Genomic DNA, 16,106 nt, shown 5'->3' with positions numbered 1-16,106 from the left:
TATATTTCTGTCTTGCCATTTCTCACTAAATTTGAAACCAGTGAATGAGAGAGAGAGATCTCGTTCACTGGTTTCAAATTTATATATATATTTATATATAAAATATAAATTTATCCCTTAATAGTTCTTTAACCTTCTGCTCAAAACGATCTATGGTCCTAACTCCCTGGCATTTACATACACGTCTTCATTCCAATATATGCTATTTGCAACAATCTTATCTTTGAACTTTTGTGTAAAGGTACAGACTTATCATATGCCTGCCAAAAGTCACTGGGTCTCACAGCCCAGGCCTCAAATCCATCTCTGGGTGCTACAGAGCAATCGCATCTTAGAGGACAGACACTCAGCATCACTGTGATGATGAACATTTCATTCTTTTGAAAGTAACTTTTAAATTTGGCCTGAATCAATTCTGTTGCCTGCTATTACCTATAAACATGTGATGGTAAAATATGAAGGAGGCTGCAGAAATATCTCAACACCCTGGAAGCATGGGCTCTGGAATCCTGCCTTGACCACTCACTACCTCTAGGCACAACACTTAATCCCTCTGTGCTTCCATTTCCTCATCTATAACATGGGAATGATGACAGTTCCTTCCTCAAAAGATTGCTGTGAAAATTAACTATGTACAAAAGGTTCAGCACACTTTCCCTCAGTTTCTTAGAATAATCAGTTGTTATTTGTCTACTACTTCAAAACACTAATAATTTTAAGAATTCCCATTCTAGGCTGGGTGTGGTAGCTCATGCCTGTAATCCCAGCACTTTGGGAGGCCAAGGCAGGCGGATCACTTGAGGTCAGGAGTTCGAGACTAGCCTGGCCAACATGATGAAACCCTGTCTCTACTAAAAATACAAAAATTGGCTGGGCATGGTGGCGCACACCTGTAATCCCAGCTACTGGGGTGGCTAAGGCATGAGAATCTCTTGAACCCGGGAGGCGGAGGTTGCAGTGAGCAAAGATCGCACCGCTGCACTTTGGCCGGGGTAACAGAGTGAGACTCTGTCTCAAAAAAAAAAAAAAAAAAAAAAAAAAAAGGAATTCCCATGCCATAATACTTTTTTGTCTTTTCTGGAGATGAGACAGGGTCTTGCTGTGTTGCCCAGGCTAGAAGCTAGAATGTAGTGGTGCAATCATGGCCCACTGCAGTCTCGACTTCCTGGGCTCAAGCAATCCTCCCACCTCAGAGCTAGGACTACTACAAGCACACATCACCACATCCAGCTAATTTTTTTATTTTTTGTAGAGATGAAGTCTCACTATGTTACCCAGGCTGGTTTCAAACACCTGGTCTCAAGTGATCCTCCTGCCTCAGCCTCCCAAAGTGCTGGGATTACAGGTGTGAGCCACCACGCCCAGCTATCTTTAACATTTTAAATCTATTTTATGGTGTTTATCATCAGATAAAAATCTCACCAAAGTCAAATATATCACCTTTAAACTATTAATCGTTTGGGAGGGGAAAACTACACACATACACACAAGCGCACACGGGCACATACACAGATCTCTGATTGTGGATATGATCAATATAGTACCACTAGCCACATGTGATGATTTAAATTTTAATTAATAAAATAAAATTTAAATTAACTGCCTTAGTCACAGTAGCCACATTTTAGCCACTCAGTGTGGCCAGTGGCTACCATACTGAAAAGCACACAGAATTACAGACAGTCCTATCAGACAACACTGTTCTAGACTGCCAAGTTTTAAGCTTCAGCCTTAACCAAATCCAAAAGGCAGGAAAAAAAACATGTTGATGAAAGTAAACATAGGAAGAGGAGTCCATGAAAAAGGGAGATTAAACCAAAGAGGGACCCTAGACAAAGACCTCAGCCATAGGCAGAATGGTGCCCCAACACACGACCTATGGACCCAGTAGACACTCCTGAAGGAGGGGCAATGAGGATACTGTAGAGCTTTCGGTCCTTGGACTCGGAGCGCATGCGGCTCAGCTGCTGCTTGTGACAACGCAGGCTCCAGGGGTTGTGGCTGATCTTCTCAGAACTCAAGCCACTGTTGCCATCTAGCATCTGGAAAGGGACCTCTGAGTGGCTGTGCAGCTCCACCTTCGGACTCTTTGCCTCCTGTGAGCTAAGAAGGAAGAACATACACATCACTAAGAAACTCAGGCAAGTTATCCTCTGGGGTCCCGCTCTGCACAGGGCACAGATCTGTCCACAATGACAGACCCACACACCCTGCTAATGGGTTGCATGAAGGTCCCATGAGCCAATAAAAATGAGTAAATGTTATGAGTAGTGTTCTTCCTATGTCTCTTAAAACTATCTTACGTCTCTTAAAACTATCTGAAAAATAACATTTTTGTCAAATTATGTGACGAAAATTACCACTTCACATCCTAATGGATGGCTACTATCAAAGAAGAAAGTGGAGCAAGTGTCCAGTATGTGAAGAAATTAGAACTCTCGTACACTGCTGGTGGGAATGTAAAATGATGCAGCCACCAAACAGTTTGGTGGTTTCTCAAAAAGTTAAACACAGATTTATATATAACTCAGCAATTGCATTCCTAGGTATACACCCAAAAGAAATGACAAGGATCCAAACAGACACTTGACATCAACATTCACAGCAGCACTACTCACAATAAACAAAAGGAAGAAACAACCAAGCATCCATCAACAGATGAACAGATAAGCAGAATGTGGGATATACATACAATGGAATATTATTCAGCAATAAAAAGGAATGAAATTCCTATACATGCTACAACATATATGAACTTGAAAACATTTTGCTAAGTGAAATAAGCCAGACACAAAAGGATAAATATTGCATGAGTCTACTCATGTGAGGTAACTGCAAATCCATTAAGACAGAAACTAGAAAAGTGGTTGCCATGGGCTGGGGGAAGGAGGAATGGGAAGTCAGTTGCACAACAATGTGAATGTCCTTAATGCTACCGAACCACGCCCAGCCAAGGAAGGAAATTTTATTTCTAAAATAAGTCAAGGCCAGGCACCGTGGGTCACAACTATAATCCCAGCACTTCGGGAGGCCAAGGTGGGAGGATCACTTGAGCCCAGGTATTCAAGACCAGCCTGGGCAACATGTCAAAACTCCATCTCTACAAAAAACTTAAAAATTAGCTGGGCATGGTGGCATGTGCCTGTAGTTCCAGCCAGCTAGCTACGTGGGAGGCTAAGGTGGGAGGATCACCTGAGCCCAGGTGGCTGAGGATGCACTGAACCATGATCATGCCACTACACTCCAGCCTGGGAAACAGACAGACCATGTCTTAAAAATAAATAAATAATAAAATAAAATAAATAAAACCACAAAGGAGTTTTTGTGAGAAAGCAACTTCAACTGAAAATACTGGAACTTTGCCAACAATTTCATTATGCCCCAACATAAAAATCTTTGCTTGAAGTAACCAACAATACTGTCTATCATACTGAAAGGCCAAGAAAACCAAACTACTGGTGAAGCCACGTGCCCTGCAAATTACAGAGCAAGCCTGCAGCTCAGAGCAGAGGTGGAACATTACAGTAATTTCTTTTTTTTTTTTTTTTTTTTTTTGAGACAGCGTCTCACTCTGTCGCCCAGCAACTTCAAATGCCACTCTCCTCTCCAGAACTGCAGGCCTCTCCTCTAACTGTGTGGCATAAGTCGCACAGATTCAAGCTAACACCAGGGCTGCTGTGTGCTGGAAATGCTGACCCTCCCCAAGGGTCAGCTGTGCAACACTGGTGAAAAGGTAGTGGCAGAGACCCCATTTCCACCTAACTGAAAGTAGAGGAGCCCACTAGTGCCTCTTGGAATGATAAAACCCTTACTTTCTTCTGATGAGAGCACTGCTGAGGCCATTCAAAGATGCCTTTTTTTGTGAAACCCTTTAGGAAACAGAAAGGTTGACTTATTTGCCATGTAAACCCAAAGAAGTTCTCTGCATCTGGATGAAGCCCCCACGGTACTTGGTATCACACCCTCGGTGTTGCAGCCCTGGCTCTGTGAAGAAACAAGCCCCACCCCTGGAATGACAGTCTCTCTGCTAACAGGCCAGACAGAGGTTTGGTCAGTACAGGTAGAGCTGTCACCTTCAGAGCAGGACCTTGAACCTGGACACAGGCAGACAGTGATGTTATTCTAGGTGATGTTATTCTATACCTTTTCACCAGATGACTCATGAAGCAACCTCTGTACCTTTGGAGGACAATAAAAAAAAGCCCACTTTAGACTGGGTGCAGTGGCTCATGCCTACAATCTTCACGCTTTGGGAGGCCAAGGTGGGAGGACTGCTTGAAGCCAGGAGTTTGAGACCACCCCGGGCAACAAAGTGAGACCCTATCTCTACAAAAAATTTAAAAATTAGCTGAGTGCAGTGGTGTGCACCTGTAGTCCCAGCTACTTGGGAGGCTGAGGTGAGAGGGATAGGATGGCTTGAGCCCAGTATTCAAGGCTGCAGTGAGTCACTGATGGTGCCTCTGCACTCTAGCCTGGGTGACAGAGCAAGACCTTGTCTCTAAAAAGAATGAGGGGAAAAGCCGACCCTAAAGCACTGTTCAGAGAGAACCATCAATTGTCAGCTATAGACTTGGGGAACATTCTTTCTCACTTGAATGACCAAGTTAGGTCTCACAGTCATTAGTCAAGAAGCACCCTCTTGGGGAGTGAAGGGGAAGCACTAGAAGAAGTGCTTCTGTGGACTGGAAGCCATCTGTCCAAAGAACGTTTGACATTTGAAGACCCTGCTTACTAAGAAGTGGATGAAGCTCTCTCCTTGCATGAAAGATGCAGACCTGGCCAAAGAGGATCTGCTGACTGAAGAGGACATGGGAAATGACACATAACTCACTCAGCCAGTGTCTCATGGGGTACTGTACTTGACATGGGCGTGTCCTTGTTCACCAAACTGAGTGAGGAGAACTGGAATGTCCTAGGCCTTTACAAAGCTTCAGGGGCACAGGTATGTAGCACGTATTGGTGAACTGATCTGATATCACAGATGAACTATGTACTGTCACATCTAAGGAAATTCCCAATGTCAGCTTCTAAGTGAAGTCACAAAGCATCTTACTGAAACCTTTTTTTCTTGAGACGGAGTTTTCGCTCTTGTTGCCCAGGCTGGAGTGCAGTGGTGTAATCTCAGCTCACTGCAACATCCACCTCCTGGGTTCAAGTGATTCTCCTGCCTCAGCCTCCCAAGTAGCTGGGATTACAGGCCCGTGCCACCACACCTGGCTAATTTTTTGTATTTACTAGAGATGGAGTTTCACCATGTTGGTCAGGCTGGTCTCGAACTCCTGACCTCAGGTGATCCACCTGCCTCGGCCTCCTAAAGTGCTGGGATTACAGGAGTGAGACACCATGCCTGGCTCATAATTCTATTATTTTTTTTTATTTTTTACAATTCTGTGGTTTTTTAGTGGATTCACAAGATTGTAAAATATCACCACTACCTAATTTTCAGAACATTTCATGACCCCAAAATCAAAACCATCATCATTAGCAGTCACTCCCTATTTCCCACTACTTCCAGCTCCTAACTACTAACAGAAAGCAACCACTAACCTACCTTTTCTCTCTATAGATTTGCCTGATATGAACACTTCACATAAATGGCATGGTACATATGTGGTCTTTTGTGTCTGGTTTCTTTCATTTAACATAATGTTTCCATGCTTCATCCATGTTGTATCATGTACCAGCACTCCATTCCTTTTTAGGGCTAACATTCCATTATATGGATATACCATATTTTGTTTATCCATTCACCAGTTGATGGACACTTGGGTTAGCCAGAAGCTGGAAACAACCCTAATAGAAATAATGTTAAGAACATTTTTGTACAAATTTTGTGGGAATATATGTATTCAATTCTTTTGGGTATATACCTAGGAGTAGAATTACTGGTTTAACTTTTGGATTTAATTTTTTTTTTTTTTTTTTTTTTTGGAGATGGAGTCTTGCTCTGTTGCCCAGGCTGGAGTGCAGTGGCGTGATCTCGGCTCACTGCAAGCTCCGCCTCCTGGGTTCATGCCATTCTCCTGCCTTAGCCTCCAGAGTAGCTGGGACTACAGGTGCCCACCACCATGCCCGGCTAATTTTTTTGTATTTTTAGTAGAGATGGGGTTTCACCGTGTTAGCCAGGATGGTCTCGATCTCCTGACCTCATGATCTGCCTGCCTTGGCCTCCCAAAGTGCTGGGATTACAGGCATGAGCCACCAAGCCTGGCCTTTTTTTTTTTTTTTTTTTAAGAGATGGGGTCTCACTATGTTGCCCAGGCTGGTCTGAAACTCCTGGCCTCAAAGGATCCTCCCACCTCGGCCTCCTGAAGCATTAGGATTACAAGCGTGAGCCACAGCACTCAGCCTGGTTTAACTTTTTGAAGAACTGCTAAATTGTTTCCCAAGTGGCTGCACCACTTCACCTTCCTACCAGCAGTGTAGGAGGGTTCCAATTTCTTCACATCTTGTCAACACTTTTATTGTCTGTCCTTTTGATTATACCCATCCTAGTGGGAGTTCATATTAATTCTTGCATGAAATTATCAAGACACATAATTTGAGGCTGGGTACAGTGGCTCATGCCTATAAGCCCAGCACTTTGGGAAGCCAAGGCAGGCAAATCGCCTGAGGTCAGGAGTTCGAGACCAGCCTAGCCAACATGGTGACACAACATCTCCACTACAAATACAAAAATTAGCTGGGTGTGGTGGTGCACGCCTGTAATCCCAGCTACTCGGGAGGCGGAGGCAGAATTGCTTGAACCCAGGAGGGAGAGGTTGCAGTGACGCAAGATGGCACCACTGCATTCCAGCCTAACAGCAAGCCTCTACCTCAAAACAAACAAAAAAACATAATTTGAACTTACAAGAAAAATGAATTTCCAACACAATGGAAACTAAATTTTAGTTGCAGGGAAAGGGTTAATTTAATGACTGATACGATTCTCAGAGGTCTGACACAAAAACCATTAGGGAACTCCTGGTTGGACTCATAGCCCTTGGGCTTGGACATCCTGCAGGTCAGGAAGCATTTGGAGCCTCGCCACGAACTAATGTATTTCAACCTTCTGTCCTGTGGGTGGCAAGACATAATGAAAAGCCAGAGAACCTTTTGTCACCAGCACAGGGTGTCCCTGCTTCCAAAGGGCTAAGAGAACTTCACTTCCTCTCTCAACCAGCTATAGCTATACCTAGAAAGAGGCACCACTGGGGTGATGTGACACAGAGAAGAAGCTACACCTGTGTGGGTATCCCAAGAACACCAGTCATCTTATCCAACCTTGACCGTGAGCCCTGCTTCCCCATGATGTGTCAGCACTATGGAGATGTCTTGAGTGCTTGTACCAGCAGGACGAGACATGTACCTCTTACCTCTCAGAGGTCTCAAGGGACAGGCTGGCTTTCTCCTCCTTGTGGTCACTGCCACTGCCTGACCGGTGCAGACTCCGGCGGGAGTGTTTGCGCCGAGGTTGCTCCCGTTCTGGTGTGTCATCCTGTTCCACAGTCTCACTTTCCACATAAGGATAGGCCACTAAGTTGATGTAACCATCACTGTCCCCCTCAAAACAGACAGATACCACGCCTGTTAAAAAAAGGGCAGCTGGTAAACAAATGTCAACACAGCCTGAGTCTATGCAGCAGACTGTTGGCACTCACTTTCCCACACAGCACAAAGACATCACCTGCCCTGAACCAACTACAGATCAATGTCAGAACAACAGCCAGCAGACAGCAACTTCCAGAAAATAGATGACCATCTATCCCCAAGCTAAATCTGATGCTTACCTTTGTTCCTGGATAAGTCTATATTTATTTCCCCTTCTCTTATCTGGCCCTCTCACTTTCAATTACTGATTTTTTGTACCATTCAAAAGAACTGTGTTCGCTAGGTGACACCCACACCTGGCATCACTTAACCCTCTAGTTACTTAAGTGCTTTATGCTGCCATTTCCTGTGAGTGTCCTCCTTTAGATCTAGTTTCCTTCTGCCTGCCAGTGTCAGCCAAAGGGACATCAACACTTCTCCCTCCAAGACGGTCCAAAAAAATCTGTGTTCTGCCCACACTGAGCATCAGGCTATCCCAGCCTCACTACACAGAACTTCCACTCCTGGTATCTCGAAGATAAAACATCTTTCTGTTTGCCATGCTGTATCCGTAATAGTTTTTTGTGCCCATTTTAAAAAAACAGGTTGTTTGTAGTGTCTTCTGGATCATAGTGAGTTAAAACACAAATAAGACCCCTCTCAAGTGTTCTTAATACAATTTAAAAATACATATATCCAGAAACTTGAGGAGGAGGTTTTGAAGGGGAAAAAAAGTAACTTGGTCTCACTTCCACATCCCACCTTTTGTCTGTCAGCTACATTTCTGCTTTTATACTCTCAGATGTACACAGTTGGCTCTATAATCTGAAAATCAGTGAGAAGCATTTATGGTTTTTTTTTGTAGAGACAGGATCTCCCTATGTTTTGTCAATTTCTTTTACGTGGTAGAATAATTATTGGCTTCAAGTTCTTTTTTTTTTTTTTTTGAGACGGAGTCTCGCTCTGTCGCCCAGGCTGGAGTGCAGTGGTGTGATCTTGGCTCACTGCAAGCTCTGCCTCCCAGGTTCAAGCGATTCTCCTGCCTCAGCCTCCCGAGTAGCTGGGACTACAGGCGCCCGCCACCATGCCCGGCTAATTTTTTTGTATTTTTAGTAGAGACAGGGTTTCACCATGTTAGCCAGGATGGTCTCATCTCCTGACCTCGTGATCCACCTGTCTCGGCCTCCCAAAGTGCTGGGATTACAGGCGTGAGCCACCAGGCCCGGCCTAAAGTTCTTTATAATCTTCTTCTTCTTCTTCTTTTAAGAGACAGGGTCCCATTGGAGTGCAGTGGTGCCATCATAGCTGACTACAACCTCGAACTCCTGGACTCAAGTGATCCTCCTGCGTCAGTCTCCCAAGTAGCTGGGACCTCACCTGAGATCAGGAGTTCGACACCAGCCTGGCCAATATGTCGAAACCCCATCTCTACTAAAAATACAACAGTTATCCAGGCATGGTGGTGCGTGCCTGTAATCCCAGCTACTCAGGAGGCTGAGGCAGGAGAATCACTTGAAGCCAGGAGGCGGAGGTTGTAGTGAGCCAAGATCATGCCACTGCACTCCAGCCTGGGCGACAGAGCAACACTCCATCTCAAAAAAATAAAATAAAAATAAAATAAAATTGTGGTGTTTGGGCCAGGCTCAGTGGCTCACACTGTAATTCCGGCACTTTGGGAGGCCAAGGCAGAAGGACTGCTTGAACACAGGAGTTCAAGACCAGCCTGAGCAACACAGCAAGACCCTGTCTCTATAAAATATAAAAATAAAAATAAATTGTGGTGGTCAGTCAATAGATCGATCGACAGAAACATAAAATTTGCAATTCTTTTTTTTTTTTTTTTTTGTAGCGACAAGGCTTGCTATGTTGCCCAGTCTGGTCTGGAACTCCTGGCCTCAAACAATCCTCTTGCCTTAGCTTCCCAAAGTGCTAGGATTACTGGTGTGAGCCACCATGCCCAGCCATTTAATCATTTTTAAATGTACAATTCAGTGGGCATTAAGTACATTGACAATTCTGAATAACCACCACCATTATTTATTTCCAAAATGTTTTTCATCACCTGAAACAAAAAGACTGTACCCATTAAGCAGTAACTCCCCATTTTCCCTTCCTCCTAGCCCCAGTAACCAAATCTACTTTCTATCTCTACAGATTTGCCTATTATGCATATTTCATATAAGTGAAATCATACAATTTTTGTTCTTTTGTGTCTGGCTTAGTTCACTTAGCATAGTGTCTGCAAGGTTCATCGGTGTCACAGCATATATCAGAACTTCATTCTTTTTTATGGCTGAATAGGATTCCATTGTAAGTATATATCACATCTGTTATGTGTTATCTATATTGATGGACACTTGGGTTGTTTCCACCTTTTAGCTATTATGAATGATGCTGTTGTGAACACTGGCTTACAACAATCCATTTGAATCCCTGTTTTTTCTTTTCCTTTTTTTTTTTTTGAGACGGAATCTTGCTCTGTCGCCCAGGCTGGAGTGCAGTGGTGCAACCTCAGCTCACTGCAATCTCCACCTCCCGAGGTGATTCTCCTGCCTCAGCCTCCTGACCTGCCACCACGCCTGGCTAATTTTTGTATTTTTTAGCAGAGACAGGGTTTTGCCATGTTAGCCAGGCTGGTCTTGAACTCCTGACCTCAGGTGATCTGCCTGCCTCCCAAAGTACTAGGATTACAGGCATGAGCCACTGCGCCTGGCCACAGTCCCTGTTTTCAATTCTTTTGGATGTATAGGTAGGAGTGGAATTGCTGGATCATATGGTTTCTGTGTTCACCTTTGGGAGGAACTGCCAAACTCTTTTCCACAGTGGCTACACCACTTTACATTTTCTTTTTTTTTTTTGAGACGGAGTCTGTCTCTGACGCCCAGGCTGGAGTGCAGTGGTGCGATCTCGGCTCACTGCAAGCTCCGCCTCCCGGGTTCACGCCGTTCTCCTGCCTCAGCCTCCCGAGTAGCCTGCCACTACGCCCGGCTAATTTTTGTATTTTTAGTAGAGACAGGGTTTCACCGTGTTAGCCAGGATGGTCTCGATCTCCTGACCTCGTGATCCGCCCGCCTCGGCCTCCCAAAGTGCTGGGATTACAGGCTTGAGCCACCGTGCCCAGCCTACCACTTTACATTTTCATCAGCAATGTTCCCATTTCTCCACATCCTTGCCAACAGTTATTTCCCTTTTTTCTTTAAACTATTATAGCCATACTAGGTAAAATAAGATACCTAGTATGAAGTGGTACCTTATTTTGGTTTTGATTTGCATTTCTTAATGACTAATCATGTTGATGTGCTACTGGCCATCTGTATGTCCTCTCTGGAAAAATCTCTATTCAAGCCCTTTGTGCAGTTTTGAAACTGGGTGATTTTTATTGCTTTCAAAACATAATCAGAAGAATACTAAATTTGGAAAAATAAATATTCTAAGGCTGCTAAATAAGAACAAAGCCAGAAATAAACACACTGCTTTCTCCAAGTGGCTAGGAAACTTTAACAGTCCCAAACACTTCATAAATGTAGCTTCAGCCACCTATCCATCCACATTCAAAACACTGAAGGCCAAACATTCTGCCATAAATATGCCAAAGCCAGAAATAAAACTATAGGCCCTGTCAGCTCATGGAGTCCTTCTGATGCTAAGGAAAAAATCCCTTAAAAGGTAAATGAGCCCTGCTTCCAGATAGGTGTTCTCTAAATTACAACCATCAGAACTGGGACAAGACAATTTAGAACTTCAAGGTGCCTCCCAGGGAAGGGTTGGCAGTCTCTAGCACTGGTTCAGTATTTCCTCACACCTTCCTCCTCTCAAACTGAGTAACAGGTATCTTTAAAGGCCATAATATGAGAGGATTGCTTGAGGCCAGGAGTTTGAGGCTGCAGTGAGCCATGACTGCACCACTGCACTCCAGCCTGGGCGACACAGCAAGACCCTGTCTCAAAATAAAAATAAAAAAATAAAAGCCACAGTAAATTCTTAGGATCTACTTTATTTTCTTTGCTTAGGCTACATTTTCACTAGGAAAGAATATGCTAGCTCAAAAGTACAATTCAATTAAACTAAAATTAATCCCTTCTTTCTAAGTCAAATGAAGCCCAATTTAGTCAAAGAAAATATTAGCATAGGACGGGCGTGGTGGCTCACGCCTGTAATCCCAGCACTTTGGGAGGCTGAGGGGGGCGGATCACGAGGTCAGGAGATTGAGACCATCCTGGCTAACATAGTGAAACTCTGTCTCTACTAAAAATACAAAAAATTAGCCGGGCATGGTGGCACGCGCCTGTAGTCCCAGCTACTCGGGAGGCGTGAGCCCGGGAGGTGGAGCTTGCAGTGAGCCAAGATCGCGCCACTGCACTCCAGCCTGGGCAACAGAGTGAGACTCCATCTCAAAAAAAAAAAAGAAAGAAAAAAAAAAATAGAAGCATAGTGGAAGATATTATTAGTCAAATTAATCTATTTCAGGGCCAGGCATGGTGGCTCACATCTGTAATCCCAGCACGTTGGGAGGCCAAGGCAGGCAGATCACTTAAGTTTAGGAGTTTGAGACCCACCTGGGCAACATGGTGAGACCCTGTCTCTAAAAAATACAAAAAAAAAAGGAGCCGGTGCACACCTGTGGTCCCAGCTACTCCAGAGGCTGAGGTGGGAGAATCACTTGAGCCCAGGAGGTCAAGGCTGTGGTGAGTTGAGACCGTGCTACTGCATTCCAGTTTGGGCAACAGAGTGAGACCCTGTCTCAAAATGGTATATAAATAAATAAATTGGACTAAAATTTTATATTAAAAAAACATATAGTCCAGCCACGGTGGCTCATACCTGTATCCAGGCACTTTGGGAGGCCAAGGCAAGTGGGTCACTTGAGGTCAGGAGTTCGAGACCAACCTGACCAACACATGGTGAAACCCCATCTCTACTAAAAATACAAAAATTAGCCAGGAATGGTGGCAGGCACCTGTAAGTCCCAGCTACTCGGGAGGCTGAGGTCCTTGAACCCAGGAGGTAGAGGTTGCAGTGAGCCAAGTTCGTACCACTGCACTCTAGCCTAGGCAATGAAGCGAGACCCTATCTCAAAACAAAACAAAAACAAAAACAAAATACACATACACACACACAAACACACACGCACACACCTTTCAGCTGGAAGCAGTGGCTCACATCTGTGATCCCAGCTACTTGGGAGGCTGAGGTATCATGCCTCATGGAGGAGGATCACTTGAGACCAGGAGTTCAAGACTAGCCCAGGCAACATAGTGAGATCCGATCTCTTAAATCTCAGCACTATGAGAGGCCAAGGTGGGAGGATTCCTTGAGGCTAGGAGTTCAAAACTAGCCTGGGTAACAAAGCAAGACTCTGTCTCTACAAAAAACTTTAAAAATTACCTAGTTGTAGTGGCGCGCCTGTAGTCCCAGCTACTCGGGGGGCTGAGGTGGGAGGATCACACTTGAGCCATAGTTTCTTTTTTCTTTTCTTTTTTTTTTTTTGAGACAAGAGTTTCACTCTTGTTGCCCAGGCTGGAATGCAATGGCGTGGTCTCGGCTCACTGCAACCTCCGCCTCCCGGGTTCAAGTGATTCTTCTGCCTCAGCCTCCCAAGTAACTGGGATTACAGGCACCTGCCAGCACACCCAACTAAGTTTTGTATTTTTAGTAGAGACAGGGTTTCACCATGTTGGCAAGGCTGGTCTCGAACTGCTGACCTCAGGTGATCCACCTGCCTCGGCCTCCCAAAGTGCTAGGATTACAGGCATGAGCCATCATGCCCGGCTGAGCCATGGTTTCGAGGCTGCCGTGAGGTGTGACTGCACCACTGCACAATGCCACAATTATTACTGTGTTGTAATGTCTAATGGTGTGTGTAATGCCTAATGGTGTATGCTGAATGGTATTACTGTGTTGTCTGCCTAATGGTGACTTCTATTCCCATCATTCCTTCTATATTTATTAATCAAAATAAATTAGAATTCTGGCCGGGCACGGTGGCTCACTCCTGTAATCCCAGCACTTTGGGAGGCCGAGGCAGGTGGATCACGAGGTCAGGAGATCGAGACCATCCTGGCTAACATGGTGAAACCCCATCTCTACTAAAAATACAAAAAATTAGCCAGGCTTGGTGGTGGGAGCCTGTAGTCCCAGCTACTCAGGAGGCTGAGGCAGAAGAATGGGGTGAACCCGGGAGGCAGAGCTTGCAGTGAGCCGAGATTGCGCCACTGCACTCCAACCTGGACGACAGAGCGAGACCTCGTCTCAAAAAAAAAAAAAAAAAGAAATTAGAATTCTATAAGGAAGAATTGTCCCTTCATATCCATGTATTTATCAGTATAGACTTGTGGATATTTTGTTGTTTAAATTCTTCTAGATTGGGCCCTTCAATTCCTTTAAAGTTAGCTCTTTGTACTTCTGACATGATTTTTGACCACTTCTTTACTATCTGTCACCATAAGATGTTCTAGGCTTGTCTTATAATTTTCCTGCCCGAACTCAGGAACCGACCACTTCACCAAGGAGCTCTCTTTCTTTTTATTGTAAGAATGGTATTTAGAAAACTCAGGATTTGGTTACTAGATGTACTGATTGCTACTGAAGTATCACTGCTTTTAGGCCCTTTCAGCACACGGAGCTAAGAAATACATGTATGATTACTAGCCCACACACATACATCTAATCACTGCTATCAGCACAGGTGTTTAAGCTCAATTAAGCTAAGAAAAAGTGTCAATAATATTTCATATCTTGGCAGGTTTAAAAACAAATTTTCATTTATTTAGTATGACCAGTTTTAATCATCAACTGTTAGTGCTTGCAGTACTAAATGTGAAGTTCAAGGCTTCTGTACATTTATGCAAATAAGCTTTGCCTCATTCATTTATTAAGTATTTACTGACCATCTACTAGATGCCAGGCCCTGAGCTCATTAGTGTAAAAGACAAAAAAAAAAGTCCATACCTTCAAGGAGCTTCCATACTAATGTGAAAAACAAACATATAGACAAAAATACAGATTGTGATAACTGCTATGAAGAAACTAAGTAAGGTTCTATCATTGAAAATATGGTTTCCAGAGCAGAATATAATATAGGATGATCAGAGAAGAAGTGTCTGGTGAGACCTGATAAACTAAAGGTTGGAGGAGCAGGTGTGGATAAGGGTACTGGAAAGAACATTCCAAGCATAAGTAAAAGCCCTGGGGTTAATTAAAATAAAAATAAAATTTAAAAAGCTTGAGATGTCCTAAAAACTGGTTCACCTCTTTCTGCCAATTAAAAAACAACCCAGGCCAGGCACGGTGGCTCACACCTATAATCCCAACACTTTGGGAGGCCGGGGCAGGTAGGTCACCTGAGTTGAGTTCAAGACCAGCCTGGCCAATATTGCAAAACCCCGTCTCTACTAAAAATACAAAAATTAGCCAGGCATGGTGGCACATGAGTGTAATCCCAGCATTTTGGGAGGCCAAGGCAGTCAAATCACCTAAAGTCAGGAGTTTGAGACCAGCTTGCCCAACATGGTGAAACCCCGTCTCTACTAAAAATACAAAATTTAGCTAGGCGTGGTGGCACATGCCTGTAATCCCAGCTACTTGGGAGGCTGAGGCAGAAGAATCGCTTGAACCCGGAGGTGGAGATTGCAGTGAGCTGAGATCGTGCCACTGCACTCCAGCCTGGGCGACAGGGCAAGACTCTGCCACAAAAAAAAAAGACAGAAACAACCCAATTCAAAATGGTCAAAGGACTTGAATAGACATTTCTTTAAGAAGGTATACCAACAGCCAATAACAAAAAAATCCTCTGCATCATTCATTAGACATTAGGAAAAAGCAAATCAAAGCCACAGATACCACACACATCCACTAGGATGGCTACAAAAAGAAAAGAAAAGGAGTGTTGGTAAGGATGTGGAGAAATAGGGACCCCGGTACATTGCTGGTAAGAAGGCAAAGTGGTGCAGCCACTGTGGGAAACAGTTTGGCAGTTCCTCCGAAAGGTAAACAAAGAACTTCCACATGATCTGACAATTCCACTCCTAGGCATATACCCAAAAGAATTAAAAGCAGTGACTCAAATGGACACTTCTAAGACAATGTTCACAGCAGCATTATTCCCAATAGCCAAAAGGTGGAAACAACCCAGGTGTCCATCAACAGATGAATGAATAAACAAAATGTGGTATACACTTACAATGAAATATTATTCAGCCATAAAAAAGAATGAAGTGGGCCAGGCCCGGTGGCTCACGCCTGTAATCCTAGCACTTTAGGAGGCCGAGGCAGACAGATCACAAGGTCAGGAGATCGAGACCATCCTGGCTAACACGGTGAAACCCTGTCTCTAATAAAAATACAAAAAAATTAGCCAGATGCGGTGGTGGGCGCCTGTAGTCCCAGCTACTCGAGAGGCTGAGGCAGGAGAATGGCGTGAACCCGGGCAGCAGAGCTTGCAGTGAGCCGAGATCGCACCACTGCACTCCAGCCTGGGCGATAGAGCTAGACTCCGTCTCAAAAAAAAAAAAAAAAATGAAGTGTTTTTTTTTTTTTTT

The 16,106-nt window shown here is 44.2% G+C and overlaps 1 protein-coding gene across 2 annotated transcripts in view; it reads right to left on the bottom strand.

The window, feature by feature from the left end:
* The window catches only part of IP6K1 (inositol hexakisphosphate kinase 1), a 68,399-nt gene that overhangs the window by 6,847 nt on the left and 45,446 nt on the right, over positions 1–16,106 (bottom strand). The window contains 2 exon segments of one of the 2 annotated variants that reach the window (NM_001131520.1): positions 1,922–2,103; positions 7,356–7,566. In NM_001131520.1, the coding sequence (NP_001124992.1) occupies positions 1,922–2,103; positions 7,356–7,566 (393 nt within the window). 2 annotated transcript variants of the gene reach the window in all.

This window comes from Pongo abelii, chromosome 2 (assembly GCF_028885655.2).
Source record: "Pongo abelii isolate AG06213 chromosome 2, NHGRI_mPonAbe1-v2.0_pri, whole genome shotgun sequence".
NCBI classification, from domain to species: domain Eukaryota; kingdom Metazoa; phylum Chordata; class Mammalia; order Primates; family Hominidae; genus Pongo; species Pongo abelii.
Note: the sequence above shows the minus strand (reverse complement) of the source record. Positions and strands in the feature narration are given on the sequence as shown.